General features: G+C 42.4%; 1 protein-coding gene and 1 pseudogene across 1 annotated transcript; both read right to left on the bottom strand.

Annotated features, from left to right (window-relative positions):
- Nucleotides 1-4873: 4873 nt before the first annotated feature.
- LOC101599390 lies at nucleotides 4874-5512 on the bottom strand (annotated as a pseudogene).
- Nucleotides 5513-9063: 3551 nt separating this feature from the next.
- Nucleotides 9064-14540, bottom strand: LOC101599789 (schlafen family member 5). The gene is given in 11 exon segments (XM_045159542.1): nucleotides 9064-9605; nucleotides 9608-9873; nucleotides 10013-10047; nucleotides 10050-10364; nucleotides 10367-10430; nucleotides 10432-10622; nucleotides 10624-10733; nucleotides 12831-13044; nucleotides 13102-13209; nucleotides 13211-13602; nucleotides 14264-14540. Coding segments are annotated over 11 exon segments (2514 nt in total).
- Between the last annotated feature and the right edge of the window lie 832 nt (nucleotides 14541-15372).

The raw sequence follows: 15372 nt of genomic DNA, 5'->3' as shown, positions 1-15372 counted from the left end.
TCACAGGCAAGCGCTTAACTGCTAAGCCATCTCTCCAGCCCGAGCCAGTGCTTTAATATATATATATATATATATATATATATTTTTTTTTTTTTTGAGAGAGTGAGAAAGAGGCAGAGAGAGAGAAAAAAAGAGAGAGAGATTGGGCACACCAGGGCCTTTCAGCTGCTGTGAACGAACTCCAGATGTGTGCTCCCCCTTGTGTGCATGTGCCACATTATGCACTTGCCTCACTGCCTCTGGCTATGTGGGACCTGGATATTGGAACCTGTGTTCTTAGGCTTCGTAGGCAGGTGCCTTTACCGCTAAGCTGTCTCCAGCCCACCAGTGCTTTTTGAATGCAACCTATGCATATGTGAGAAGTCAGGGTGTTCACTCATGAGCGTTTGCTGAGGAAGTTAGTAGAGGGTCAGCTTTATCCAGCCAAATATTCAGCCAAGATGTAATTATTTATGTAAAGGTAAATAACCATCTCATTAGTAGGCAATTCTATTTTTATCTGTAATAAATGGCAAAATTATATATATGCCACAAAAAACACTTGGAAATCAATTTCTTAATGATGTCTTGTGTATAAGTGTTTGATTTGTATACCTGCTTCATGTATCTATATATCTGCATAAAAATTCTTGGCCAGGCGTGGTGGCACATACCCTTAATCCCAGCACTCGGGAGGCAGAGGTAGGAGGATCGCCATGAGTTCAAGGACACTACAGAGTGAATTCCAGGTCAGCCTGAGCTAGAGTGAGACCTTACCTCAAAAAACCAAAAAAAAATAAAAATAAAAAATAAAAATAAAAGTAAATAAATAAATTCTTCAAGTGGAAAGGAATCATGAGTAGAAAATGTTTTAGAAGTTCTGTTCCAGATCTTTGCTTATTGAAATGGTTGTAATAAAATGTCACTGGTTATGCTGGGTTTTCATTTATTTGTTTGTTTCTCCAATAAAATCAGTTTCTGGCCAAAAGTGTATGAGTTGGGTGATGTGCTTAATTAACATTAGAAGGTCTCCCTCAGCAATATTTGATAGTCTCCTTATTTAGAGAAATTACACATTTTTCCATTAGTCAATTCTGTTGGGTTAGAAAAAAAGATCAAGACAATATTGAATACCAATTTCCTGGGACCAGCACTATGTTGAGTGTTGGAAACTCTGGCCTATTAGACACAAGGTGACAGTGCTGATGTTTCATAAGAGAGTTATTACACATAATCATAAGAAGGTCTACTCTGCCCCATCTCCACCTGTTGCAGTTTCCTTCTTGTAGCAGGAACAAAACACTTGACTCAAAGGAATGTATGGGAAGAAATGGTTTATTTCAGTTTTGAGAGGACGCTTCACTGTGCCAGGGAAAGCATTAGCATGAGCAAGACAGCCAGGGGAGGAAGTGTCTAGTGTGCGGGCCAGCTAACACCCAATAGTGCTGAAGTAATAAACCTCAAGGTCCGCCCCCAGTGGCACACCTCCTCCAGCCGGGCTCCACCAGTTGGGATTGAATATGAGGCCTCATCACAAACTCATGAGGCCATGGGGGACAATTTACACGTATTGTCTCCTATAGGGAAGAACCCTCACCTTGCTGGTGTTGTTTCTTAACATGAGCTAAAATGAATCAGAACCTGCAGCAGGTTCTTGCTTCATGCTTTAAAGTCAACTGTTTTTGTTGTTGTTGCTGTTTGGTCTTTCGATGTAGGTTCTCACTGTAGCTCAGGCTGACCTGGAATTCACTCTGTAGTCTCAGGGTGGCCTTGAACTCACGGCGATCATTCTACCTCTGCCTCCCCAGTGCTGGGATTAAAGGCGAGCACCACCACGCCTGGCAAAGCCAACTGTTTTGAATGAGTAGCATGTGGCGAAAACAGTGCATTCTTTGACCTTGAACCCATTGCTATATCATGGTGGTAAGATACATGCCTTACCTGGAATAAAAAGTAAGACATTCTGTGAGTCCATGAATGGTAACATTAGTTTATGGGCAGAGAAGAGCTCACATCTGAAATATGTGTTTGTTCTTGTGAGCTGCCATGGTTCTGCTGGGTTCTGTGAAGAAGGCTGCTATCTGAAGGACATTTTGTGTGACTTCTGTTACCAGAATAAGCACTTGGTATTACTGATATTCAGATATTTCTTGGTAAGGGAAGTCCATGTTTCTTAACCCCCCATTTCAGAAATGTGGGATCATAACAGGATTCAAGAATGAGGAATTTTGAGGGAATTACCATGGGATTTTTTTTGTAATCATGGAAAATGTTAATAAAAATTAAAAATAAATAAGTTAATTAATTAAAAAAAAGAATGAGGAATTTCAACTATAAGCAACACTTGCAAAGGAAATTTAAAATCTCACAACCAAGCCAGGTATGGTGGCACACACCTTTAATACCAGCACTTGAGAGGCAGAGGTAGGAGGATCTTTATGAGTTCAAGGCCACCCTGAGACTACATAGTGAATTCTAGGTCAGCCTAGGCTAGAGTGAGACCCTATCTCAGAAAACCAAAAAAAGAAAGAAAAAAAAAATCTCACAACCAAAACAACAGAATAAAATAGTTTCACCAGCTTTATGGGACATACAAGGAACAGATAATTCTAGTTGTATGCAAAATGCTTCTAATTTCATAAAAAATAAAAAACACACTGTGAGGGAAAACAGCATGTAGGTCATTCTAATGAACAGGAGTGCAAAAATCCTTCACTAAATCTTAGCAAATTAAATATAATTGCAAATTTGTTAGAATAGCAAATCATTTATCTCAGGAATACTATAAGTAACATTCCAAAAAGTATAATATATTCATTTATCCAAGAATTAAAAATTTAGTTTACATGTGGAAATCAATTAATATGATCAGTCACATCAGGTTTGGTAAAAGAGAAAAACTGATGAAATTATCTCAAATAGAGGCAGAAAGGCAACTTAATATTAAGCAATGTACATTCAAGATAAAGTCCCACAGCAAGTTAGAGCTAGAGTTTCCTTCCTTCCCCTATTAAAGGACATACTCAAAAGCTCCCGCCAAACCTTGGAGTGGTTGTGGTGATGGTTCTATTACAGGGACGGGGCTAGGCTGCAACAAGTTTCATTTCTGCAAATTCCCCACTAAGCAGAAATTCCTTTGACCTCTTTGACCTTTATGTAGGACAGTCAGAGGGGGTATTTCTGACAGTGACAAGCTGGGGATAAAGGAATGTTCCTGAATTCCTCCAGGGCTGGCTTGAAATGAGTAGAATGTGGAGCTGGTCCTGGGTGGACTCATTCACATATCAGCTCTTACAGATCTTCCGTCCCCCTCACTACCCAATTCCAGCATTTGGACAGGACCATCAGGGCAGAATGGACAGGTCCAGCAGGACAGCAAGGCCAGAGGGAGTCTTTCTGTTGAACAAGCTGAGCCAAAGGTCTCCGCACGGAGGAGGGGGCCAGAGAAGAGAACCCAAAAGCAGTTTCTTTTTCTGCAAGCCCAGAGGCCAGCACCATCACTGTCCAGGCTTCAGCTCCACTCAGGTCTAAGGTGAACCCCACCTCCACTTCATTTCCACTTCAGTGTGTGGGGGTGTGTTGTGAACTGCTCCTAATGGAATGTCACACCACATCCTGGGAAGGGGCCAGTGGCATCCCTGCAGTCATTAGTGGACTTGGGTTGAATTTTTCTTGAGTCAAAGACAAGTGAGATTCAAGCAGATCAGAAGCCTGCCTCGTTGCCAGTTGGCAGTGAACTCAGATCCTCATGCTTGTGAAGTTATCACTTTACCCACTGAGCCATCTCCCCAGGCCTGGTTTAGGTTTGGTGAGACAGAGTCTTGCTGGGTTGCTCTGGCTAGCCTCTTTACTAATGCAGGTCTTAATTCCTTGGTGATAGATGCATCTTGTGATTAGGGGGCGTCTCAAGGCATGTGGCACATAGCAGCCCTCTATCAGTATTCTTTTTTCAATTTGATTTTATTTATTCGAGAGAGAGAGGTAAGTAGAAAATGGGCACACCAGGGCCTCCAGCCACTGCGAAGGAACTCCAGATGAGTGTGCCACCTTGTGCATCTGGCTTATGTGGGTCCTAGGGAATCAAAACTGGGTCCTTTGGCTTTGTAGGCAAGTATTATAACCACTAATCCTTTCCTTCGGCTCTCTGCCAATATTCTTAATTCACGAGTCTTTGGGGTCCTTCTGGGACAATAATGCTTCTCAAAGTCTAGTGTGTAAGGCACATATGTATATGGCAATTTCGCTAAACTTCTGATACAGGAAGTCTGGACTGAGGCTGGAGAGGTGTCTCATTGGTGAAGGTGCTTGCCGGAGAAGCCTAGTGACCCATGTTCAATTCCCTAGTACCCATGTAAAGCCTGATGAACAAAATGGCACATATGTCTGGAGCTTGGTTAGAGTGGCAAGAGACCCTGCTGACATGCCTCTGTCTCTCTCTCTCTCCCAGCTCTCTCTCAATACCACTGAGCCATGTCTCCAGCCCTCTCTCTGTCTCTCTCTGTCTCTCTCTCTCTCTCTCCCTCTCTTTTCCTCTATCTCCTGCTCTCCTTACAATTAAATATTTTTTAAATTAAAAAATTTCAAAGTTCTAAGCATGTATTATGTTATATTATATTATATTAATTATATTATACATGGACAGTCTCATGGGTCTGATGCCCACCCTGAGAAACAAAAGGCAATAAAATGTGGGTGGATTAAAAGAAAAATACTAGTCTTCAGCTATAGGGAGAATCAAAATAATTTTCTTTACAGACTGACAAATCAGATCATTGTTTTACATCCAACAAGAAGCCATAACTTTATTAATGATAGAAATAGTACAAATTTCAAACCAAGCCTCAGTTCCACTTTTGAGACACCAGAAGAAAGAGAGAGAGGTCTTTCCTTTTCAGATGGTTACATTGTTAATTCCATCATAGCATTGACAATATCATTACTGTTGTTTTTCAGGGCTCAGGCTGCCTTTGCTCTGGACACATCTGCTTGTGACAAGACCAATTCTATGTCCTTCACTTCCTCACCTGTTTCATCAGCCTCTTCCTCCTCACTCTCCTCTTGCACAGTTGGAGTCTGAGTATTTTTTTGAATCTGTGAAAAAGCTTCACTTTGAATTCACTTTGAATTTCTCAGCAGCTGCTAACCGTGCTTGCTGAGATAACTCTTCAGTCTTGGCTTCCCCAAAAACCATGTGGGTATCTGAAGCTGGGCTCTTACAGACATCTGGTTTCGTGATGACAAAGAGGGTATTCTTAGATTTCCTGGTAGTGACTCTAGTGACCCCTGTAGCCTGTTGAAGACCCGGTTTTGGTTTCGGTTCCCTTTTCTCTCCTACTCTGTTTTGCTTTACGGACTGGTTCTTCGTCGATCTCAGCTGCCGCTACTGGCTGAGTTGTGTTGCTGTGGAATCTTGTTCCTTGAGCTCCCGCCCTGATTCATGGCTCTCAGATTCTGTCCCAGACCCTGTCTCAGCCCGAGGCTGTGGCAACTCCCGCTCTGTAGCGGGGACCATTTCTGTGGCTTTACCTGACATTTTGTGTGCAGAATGTGGAACCGAAATCAGAAAATCTTACATATTTTTCAATTTTGATTGAGACATCAATTCACTTACTAGTATGTGTATAGATGTTTGCATATGTCTGTGCGTGTGCACGCACACGGGTGCTGAGGCATGTGAACATGTATGTGTGTGCTTGTGGAGTCAGAAGTTGACATTCTTTTTGGGTGTGGTGGTGCCACTTTTTAAAAATTTTATTTTATTTATTTGAGAGACAGAAAGAGGGAGAGAGATACAGAGAGAGAGAGAAAATGGACACACCAAGGCCCTCAGCCACTGTAAACAAACTCCAGATGTATGTGCCACCTTGTGCATCTGGCTTACATGGATCCTGGGGAATCAAACCTGGGCCCTTTGGTTTCACAGGCAAATGCCTTAACCGCTAAGCCGTCTCTCCAGCCCCGGGAAGTGGACATTCTTGATGGGTCTCCATTTTACTCACTGAGACAGGTCCTGTCCTCCCTTGAGTCCAGAGCTCCCCAGTTCCGCTAGTCTAGTTACCCAGCTCTAGGGATCTCCTAGTTCTTCCTCCCAAGCCATGGGATTGCAGGCAGAACCTCCCACGGCCAAAAATAAACAAACAAGAAAATTCCCAGTTCTCTGGATCTTCCTAAATGTCCTTATTCTATGTCTCAAGGTCCCACTAATATGCTTCCATATTAACACCTTCCTTGGAGTTTGGTGCAATTACGGATTCAACTGGCATTAAACTCAGCAACACCATCAGGCTTTTGCAAGTGTAGAGAGTGAGGGACTCCCCAAAACCCGTCTCCCAAGTATTCTGGTTTTCCATGGATGTTCTCAGCTAGTTTCACCTTCAATCTCAATTTCTCAATCTCAATTTCTTTTTTCATGGCCTACATTTCCTAGAGCTACCAGAAAAGTGTAGTTTAATTCTTTTCATAATTACTGTTGATGCCATAGAAACTAAATGCAAAACACCTGATCTGTTAACAAATCTCCATCAAGGACATCCACCAAAGTCATGATAGTTACTGTCCCTGAGGGGAGGAGAGCAAAACCAGATGTAGAAAAAGAGAAACAGGAATTCCATTTCTAGTACAACATTGGATGCCTTTTATTTAAAAAAAAAAAAAGCAAATATGAAAAAGTTAGCACTTGGTTTTTCAAGGTAGGGTCTCGCTCTAGCCCAGGCTGACCTGGAATGTACTATATAGTCTCAGGCTGGACTCAAATTTCCAGCAATCCTCCTACCTCTGCCTCCCGGGTGCTGGGATCAAAGGCTTGTTTTTGTATTTCCTATAGTTTTCAAAATGTACCCCCTTCTCATTCACCACACACATGATTATGAAAGGTTTATCCAGGATACAAGCTAAGAAAAAACTGAGAAAGTAATTCATAAAGTCATTACATAAGCAAGCAAAGACATCCAAGGCAAAAATCACACCAAATATTACATGAAAAGAATCCACTGTTTAAAAAAAAAAAAAAAAGAATCCATAGTCATAAGGAGCAAAGTGTTCTCTTTTCCCCCCTTTGGCACCCAATTTGCCTTGCCAAAGTCAAATACTACTACTAGTTTTTTTTTGTTTTGTTTTGTTTTTTATTTATTTGAGAGAAAGACAGATAGAGGGAGAGAGAGAGAATTGGTGCACCAGGGCTTCCAGCCTCTGCAAACGAACTCCAGACACGTGCGCCCCCTTGTGCATCTGGCTCACGTGGGACCTGGGGAACCGAGCCTCGAACCGGGGTCCTTAGGCTTCACAGGCAAGCGCTTAACCGCTAAGCCATCTCTCCAGCCCTACTACTAGTTTTTAAGGCATACTTACAAAGATACTTATTGGATCTACAAACACACATCTATTACCAGTTCTAGAAGCTTTTTTTAAATTTTATTTTTATTTATTTATTTATTTATTTTTAGTTTTTATTAACATTTTCCATGATTATAAAATATATCCCATGGTAATTCCCTCCCTCCCCCCCACACACTTTCCCATTTGAAATTCCATTCTCCATCATATTACCTCCCCATTACAATCATTGTAATTACATATATACAATATCAACCTATTAAGTATCCTCCTCCCTTCCTTTCTCTACCCTTTACGTCTCCTTTTTAACTTACTGGCCTCTGCTACTAAGTATTTTCATTCTCACGCAGAAGCCCAATCATCTGTAGCTAGGATCCACATATGAGGGAGAACACGTGGCACTTGGCTTTCTGGGCCTGGGTTACCTCACTTAGTATAATCCTTTCCAGGTCCATCCATTTTGCTGCAAATTTCATAACTTCATTTTTCTTTACCGCTGAGTAGAACTCCATTGTATAAATGTGCCACATCTTCATTATCCACTCATCTGTTGAGGGACATCTAGGCTGGTTCCATTTCCCAGCTATTATAAATTGAGCAGCAATAAACATGGTTGAGCACGTACTTCTAGAAGCATTCTTATGTCTGTCTTTAGACGTTATTTTACATGTTGCTTTGTCCAGTGGACAATACAACTTAACATGGTTCCACTATGTATAAAGATCCTTCGTTTAAATGGCCTCATGGTATTACAATGTTTTGTAATATCCCATAAATCAATCCATTAGATTTTTGGGGTAGATTTTCACTATTTTGTTGCTTTCTGATACCAGAAACAAAATTTTAACCTTTTTTTTTTTTCAAGGTAGTGTCTCACTCTAGCACAGGCTGACCTAGGATTCACTATGTAGTCTCAGGGTGGCCTAGAACTCATGGTGATCCTCCTACCTGTGCCTAGTGAGTGCTGGGATTAAAGGCATGTGCCACCATGCCCAGCTCAAAATTTTATACTTACGTGGGTCCTGGGGAATCAAACCTGGGTCCTTTGACTTTGCAGACAAGTGCCTTAACCACTAATCCATCTCTCCAGCCCCTGTTATCTCACATTTCAAAACATGCCTTGCTTGCTCCTGACCCTTGCAAGTGAGAACATACCATCTCTCCCCATTCTTCACATTTTCCCTGAATGCTACCCTCAAGCATTTCTGCACAGGGCTATATTAAAAGTAATGAAGATATCTAAGTTGGCCTGACATACAACTCAGTGATCTTCTCATAGCTAGCTTTCTCCTCACTGAGTACTTCCCTACCTACCCTGATGAGCCTACCCCTCCCACTCCCTACACACATACACACACACACATACACACACACACACACACACACACACACACACACACAGTCAATCGCTGATCTCAAGGCCTTATAATTGACTCTGATATCTCTTAGGACCATCTGAATTCCTTGTCCTTGAACTTGTTTTCTTATCTGGGGCCTGCTCTTACCCCAAGGAAGAATCCTATGGCTCTTGTGTGCTACACTATTTCCATTCCCTGGCATCTAAGAAAGCACGTAACTTAGTGAGTGAGTGCTAGCTGATTGTGTGTGTGTGTGTGTGTGTGTGTGTGTGTGCTTAAATGCTAAGTTCAAATACTTTCTCAGCTAGAAATGAGACCTGCCATGCTTGCTTTGGCAGCACATATACTATAATTGGAAATAAGACCTGCCTAACTGAAGTCTGACATCTTCCTTTCATATACAAACCTTCACAACATACAGGTGATATTTTGCCCTGGAAGCCAGACCAGGCAGAATAGTGTGGGAAATATCTGACTCAGGTGCTCTTGGAATGATTCCAAACATGATATTTCTTTCCAGGCCTGAAAATTGGTGGACAGTGTCCAACACAATGTGATTGCCCAGAATTTCTACTGCATCATTGACCTGTACTAATAAATTGGATCCCTCATCTAGCTGAGACATGTTTCTCCTCCTCATTGATAGTAGAAGCCTGTTCATACATTTTTCTATGTCACCTGCTTTGCAAAAAAGTACAGCAATATCTTTGGGGTAATAGCCACCCCTCCAGAGCAACTGGCATTTCTTTGCTACATAAGTCGCCATCTGATCCAAGTTTAAGTAGTCAGAAATCTCTAACATGCCTGGAACACCCTGAACCCATTCAGATGCATCAGGCATCACCAGGGACCCAGAACTGTTGCATAGGAGGTTTTCTGGGATCCCCTGAATTATATTGTGTAGGTAGTTGGCTATCTCATCTGCATTGTGAACCCCTCAATGAGCTTAATACTTGGCTCCTCGGGTAAAATACAAGGGAGGCCAAAGCAACACAAGTAGTTGGTCTGAAAGTCCTGAAAGACCCAGGGAATTCCCAGGCAATCATTTTGCTTCTGAGTGATGGATTTTGCCTTCCCATACCAATCTCCATTTTTGGTGCAGAAATTCTGAACTTCATCAGTGATGATGTGTCAGATATTATCAAAGTTATTTTTCATGAAGGTTTTCCGGGTGACAACTGCACAGAAGCTTCTCTTGCTGAAAGCATAAGAAAACACAAAGAAAAGAAGTCAGCACTATTATTAAACTCTCCAGTTATGGTAAGTACAGTAGAAATTTTAGTATGTCAAAGCCACACCCATCAAAGAGACAAAAGGCAAGTGAATGCAATCAGGTTGCATACCTCACAAACCTCTTCAAGGGCTGGCTCTCTCAGATGTAGAGATGTAGAGGATGTCACTCGCTGGACAGTGAAACACATTCCTGATCCTCTTCATGGTCTTAAGAGCCAGGGTGGTCCCTCCTGATCTAGGCAAACCATCAACAAACAGCTCTCTGGTCTTGAGAAGGTTCTTTGAAAGTAACTCATACTGTTAATCCGTGGGCAGGGTCAAAACCTCAGAGCACACTTCTTCACTTAAGAAGGCCCTGAACCCGCACAAGACTATCGCAAGAGATTGTAACAGAGCTTCCATCTGCTGAATGCTTATAAGGTTGTATGACTCAGGGTAAACTTGCATTTCTGAGCTATGAATGTAGCCCTCAGTGTTTGGTCAGAATTCAAGATGAAGACAAAGGGAGTGATGCCTGGTCTGCCAGTACAGCTTCTCCTTCAAAGAATGGGCCACTATCATAGAGTACTGCTTGTACCCCAGATGCCACTCTCTGAAAAGAGTGTAGAGGGTTAGGGTATTGTTCTGGAAGACCAGAAGAGCATCACAGATAACACCCAGCTTCCTTTGAAGACCCAAGTCCACTGCTCAGCTATGAGAAAAGATCAATATTTCTTGAAATTGAGAAAGGGTGCATCTCAATGTTTACGAAGTGCCTCAGTCCTCTATGTTCTGCGACGAGTTCTTTGTAGATACTCCTTTCTGGAGTATATTTGATGCTGTCAAATGATACTAGACAGGGAAGGAATTGGAATGGGTTAGAGAATCACAAGTAAACTAATAATCACCATTAAATGTTGTAGATCCAGGAACCTTTGACTCCTATCACATGTCAACAAGTTTTTACATGACTAACAAAAAAATAAAGAAAGAAAGAACTCTGACTCTGATAAAGTTGTATTACTGTCTGTGATAAGCAGAAATGACAATAATCATGATGGATACAGGGCTGGAAAGATTGCTTAGTGGTTAAGGCACTTGCCTGCAAAGCCAAAGGACCCAAGTTCGATTCTCCAGTACCCACATAAAGCCTGATGCACAAGATGGCACATGCCATCTGAAGTTTGTTTGCAGTGGTTAGAGGGCCTAGCATGCTCATTCTCTCTCTCTCTCTTTCTCTCTCATACACACACACACACACACACACACACACACACACACACACATAAATAAATATATATATATTTTGAATAATCGTGGATACAAAGTAGTAATGGTAAGTAGAAACAGGCATGTGAGCAGTATGTGGACACCAAAGAAAAAGACAGTTTAAGGAAAAGACAGCATGGAAATCTTTAAGAAGGAGATAGCTAAAACTGACTCTCCAAGGGTGATTCAAGTTAGCCAACTGAGTAGAGACAGTCAAAGGGGGATACTTGTGTAAACATGAAAGAAGAAACAGCGCCTTACCTTCATTCAGGTAGTCAGATCGTGTCACCCAAAATGAGAGACAGAATGGGGAGGTGAGGGTGTGGAAGAAGGCATTCTCAACACCAGGCAATGGCTCTATGATGGATGGTATGGAGAACAGATGGATGTTTGCCACAGGTTATAGGTTAGAGAAGAATTTGACTATAGGGGGCAGCAAAAGGGGACTTCTGTTTGGGATGGTGGAACTGTTTTTAATCTTGGTTATGGTGAGGGTTGCACAAATCTATGAGTGTGCTAAAACTCAGAGCTCAACAAGAGTTTACTTCATGTGTATAAAGTGAAAAGTGTTTATGTACTTAAAGAGACATATATTATATATACATGTGAGCACATCTTACACCAGACTACAGAGGCAAGCACCACCTTGTGCATCTAGCGTTATATTGGTACTGGGAATTGAACTTGGGTCCTTAGGTTTTGTAGGCAAGCACCTTAACTACTGAGCCATATCTCTGCCCTATTTTACTTGTTATAAAAATTTTTAATAAAATTTTTATTTTTATAATTTTTTTTATTTATTTGAGAGAGACAAAGAAAGAGTGAATGAGTATTACACACCAGGGCCTCCTGTCACTGCAAATGAACTCCAGATGCATGTGTCTCTTTGTGAATCTGGCTTTATGTGGGTACTGGGGAATTGAACCTGGGCCATCAGTCTTTGCAAGCAAGTGCCTTTAATCACTGAGTCATCTCTCCAGCCTCTGGAGTTTGTTTGCAGTGTCTAGAGGCCCAGGAGCACTCATTCTCTCTCTTTCTATTTGCCTCTTTCTCTCTGTGTATCTCTCTCTCTCTCTCATAAATAAATTAATTAATTTAATTAAATAAAATGGAAATAAGGCAACCAGGAAAGGAAAATTCTTAATCTAGGGAACCAGTCAAGAATGGGAGGTTAAAGGAAAATGGAGATAATTAGAAAGGACACATCTGTCCATGTAGATATGAGATTTCCTGAATATTAAATGCAAGCTAGTAACCAGAAAGGAAGAGACTTTAACTTGAACATAGGATGTGCCATGTCTGGCAGTTGACAAATGCCATTGCAGCACTCTGAAAGGCTAGGACAGGAGGGTTCTGAGTTTGAGGCCAGTCTGTCATAGACTCCATAGTGAGGTCCTGCCTCAAACAAATAAGCAATTTTTTTAAAAAAGGTATGAAAACATAAATAACTAGTTCAAATTGTCTCCTGAGCCAACCTCTAGTAGAACAAACAACCTCTCGTAGGACTACCAACCCCCTTAGGAATATGTTGAATGTAGAATATTCAAGATGAGTAGGAGGGAAATAACCTACCATCTATAGGTATTAATCCCTTTCCCCAAACTCCAAAGAATGCCAAAGCTACCTTTCCTCACCATCCCCATTCAGCAAGCACTCCATTCGTTTCAGTCTTGCTCCTACCAGGGACGGTTTTTATCATCCAAGACACCCTGTCCTTCATGGTTAGCCGTTTTACATCACTCTTCATGTGCCACGAACCAGGCGCTTTGGTAAACACTGCTCAGCAGAATCACTTCATTTTGAGGGCACAGACGGCCCCGTTGTTGTGTACTCCAAGAATTCTGATGGCATATTTCACTTTAGGATTACTTATGCAGAAATGATGGACGGATAACTCTTAAGCTAAATAAATGGTAATAAATCAAAAAAAAAAAAAAAAGAAATGATGGACAGGCAACTTCCTGATACAGCCATGAAGGGAAGCCAACAGAACCTGACCATTTATTTTCTCTTTTTCACATCCAATGACTTGATAGGACTCAGCATGGACACCAAAAAACTACATGTCCTCCCTGGCTATTAGCAAACGCAGACATGAACTGAGGGAGTCTCTCTTTCATACCCTGACATAGGTCTGCTGGAATCATTTGAAATTCAACATGCAGGGACTCCATAAAGTTGATTTTTTCCAGGTACTGAAGCTATAGTGTATCAAATATGTCAGCAGCTGAGGCCACGTTACTTTTGATTTGAGCTTCCTATGAAGGTGATGGGTTAGAATTATCACCATTCACAGGAGTCTGAGCCTGTCCTTTAAGGAAGGCCAATGCTTCTTGGGAATCCATAACCTCAGTAGATGTTCCAGGTCTGAGGTACAAATTGGAACACAAGGTAGCAAGGCGTACACCAGAGGCTGCTACATTCCATGAATTCACAAGTATTAAAAAGATCTCAGGGGCTGGAGAGATGGCTTAGCGGTTAAGCACTTGCCTATGAAGCCTAAGGACCCTGGTTCAAGGCTTGATTCCCCAGGACCCACGTTAGCCAGATGCACAAGGGGGCGCATGCGTCTGGAGTTCATTTGCAGTGGCTGGAGGCCCTGGCGCACCCATTCTCTCTCTCTATCTGCCTCTTTCTCTCTCTGTCTGTCACTCTCAAATAAATAATAAAATTAAAAAAAAAAAAGAAGATCTCAGCTGGGTGTGGTGGTGCACGCCTTTAATCCCAGCACTTGGGAGGCAGAGGTAGGAGGATCACTGTGAATTCAAGGCCACCCTGAGACTCCATAGTGAATTCCAGGTCAGCCTGGGCTAAAGTGAGACCCTACCTCAAAAATAAAAAAGGATGGGCTGGAGAGATGGCTTAGCGGTTAAGCGCTTGCCTGTGAAGCCTAAGGACCCTGGTTCGAGGCTTGGCTCCCCAGGTCCCACGTTAGCCAGATGCACAAGGGGACGCACGCATCTGGAGTTCGTTTGCAGAGGCTGGAAGCCCTGGCGCGCCCATCTCTCTCTCTCCCTCTATCTGTCTTTCTCTCTGTGTCTGTAGCTCTCAAATAAATAAATTAAAAAAAATACTAAAAAAGGAGGAGGAGGAGGAGGAGGAGAAGAAGAAGATCCCCTGGTGCATCATATCTAAATGACTTGTGAAACTTGGAGGCAGTTTCAGCCCTACTCCATGACTCTCAAAGTCATAGTCCGCAACCTCAACCTCAATCTTGATCACTCCCCCACCTGAATTCAGCAGAGCACGTAGGACTTGCAGGATGGTTTCATTCTGCCTCGTGCGCCTTCCAGGGTCCATGTACGTTCTCTGCCTCATCCCAAGGATGGCTTTTCCTGCATCTACACTACACTCAGCAAAGCTCAATTCCCAATCAATCATGAAACTCATCTTCTCAGTCCTCAGCTAAAATGGTCTCCTAAAAGCCAGAAAGAACCATTAGAGTAGGACAAACATGGACGGGGCGTGGTGGCGCACGCCTTTAATCCCAGCACTGGGTAGGCAGAGGTAGAGGGATCACCACAAATTCAAAACCACCCTGAGACTACGTAGTGAATTCCAGGACAGCCTGAGCTACAGAGAGACCCTACCACAAACAAACAAAGGATAGGATGAGCATGATAGGGTCAGGAAGATCAAGGTGCAGGGTACTCATCTATAGTTGGTCACTTCACTATTTCCCACATGGCTTGAGGCCACATTTGTTCATGAATGAGCATGTAGGGCTGGTGGAGTCAGTAAGTCTGTCAGATTCCCTCTATGACCTCTGAGATGATCCCGAGGCTGTGTTTATGCAGTGACTTTAATAACTGCTTTCATCAAGTTCTCTGAGTGGCAAGGGCTTTCCAGACACCTGAAAAAAAAAAAAAAAAAAGGAATTGTATAATACTTGTAAACTAGAACCAGATTACAGTGAGGAAGCTTTCCGAGTCATAAATATGCCTGGGGTATGCTGATATTCACTGTGTTTCTTGTTTCTTTGTTTTTAATCCACGAACTGAGACCTGGGAACTTTTTTTTTTTTTAAATTTTTATTTATTTGAGAGCGACAGACACAGAGAGAAAGACAGATAGAGGGAGAGAGATAGAATGGACGCGCCAGGGCTTCCAGCCTCTGCAGACGAACTCCAGACGCGTACGCCCCCTTGTGCATCTGGCTAACGTGGGACCTGGGGAACCGAGCCTCGAACCGGGGTCCTTAGGCTTCACAGGCAAGCGCTTA

The sequence above is a fragment of the Jaculus jaculus genome, chromosome 9 (genome assembly GCF_020740685.1).
Source record: "Jaculus jaculus isolate mJacJac1 chromosome 9, mJacJac1.mat.Y.cur, whole genome shotgun sequence".
Taxonomy (NCBI): domain Eukaryota; kingdom Metazoa; phylum Chordata; class Mammalia; order Rodentia; family Dipodidae; genus Jaculus; species Jaculus jaculus.
The sequence above is the reverse complement of the archived record's forward strand: the minus strand, read 5'-3'. Positions and strand labels throughout refer to the sequence as shown.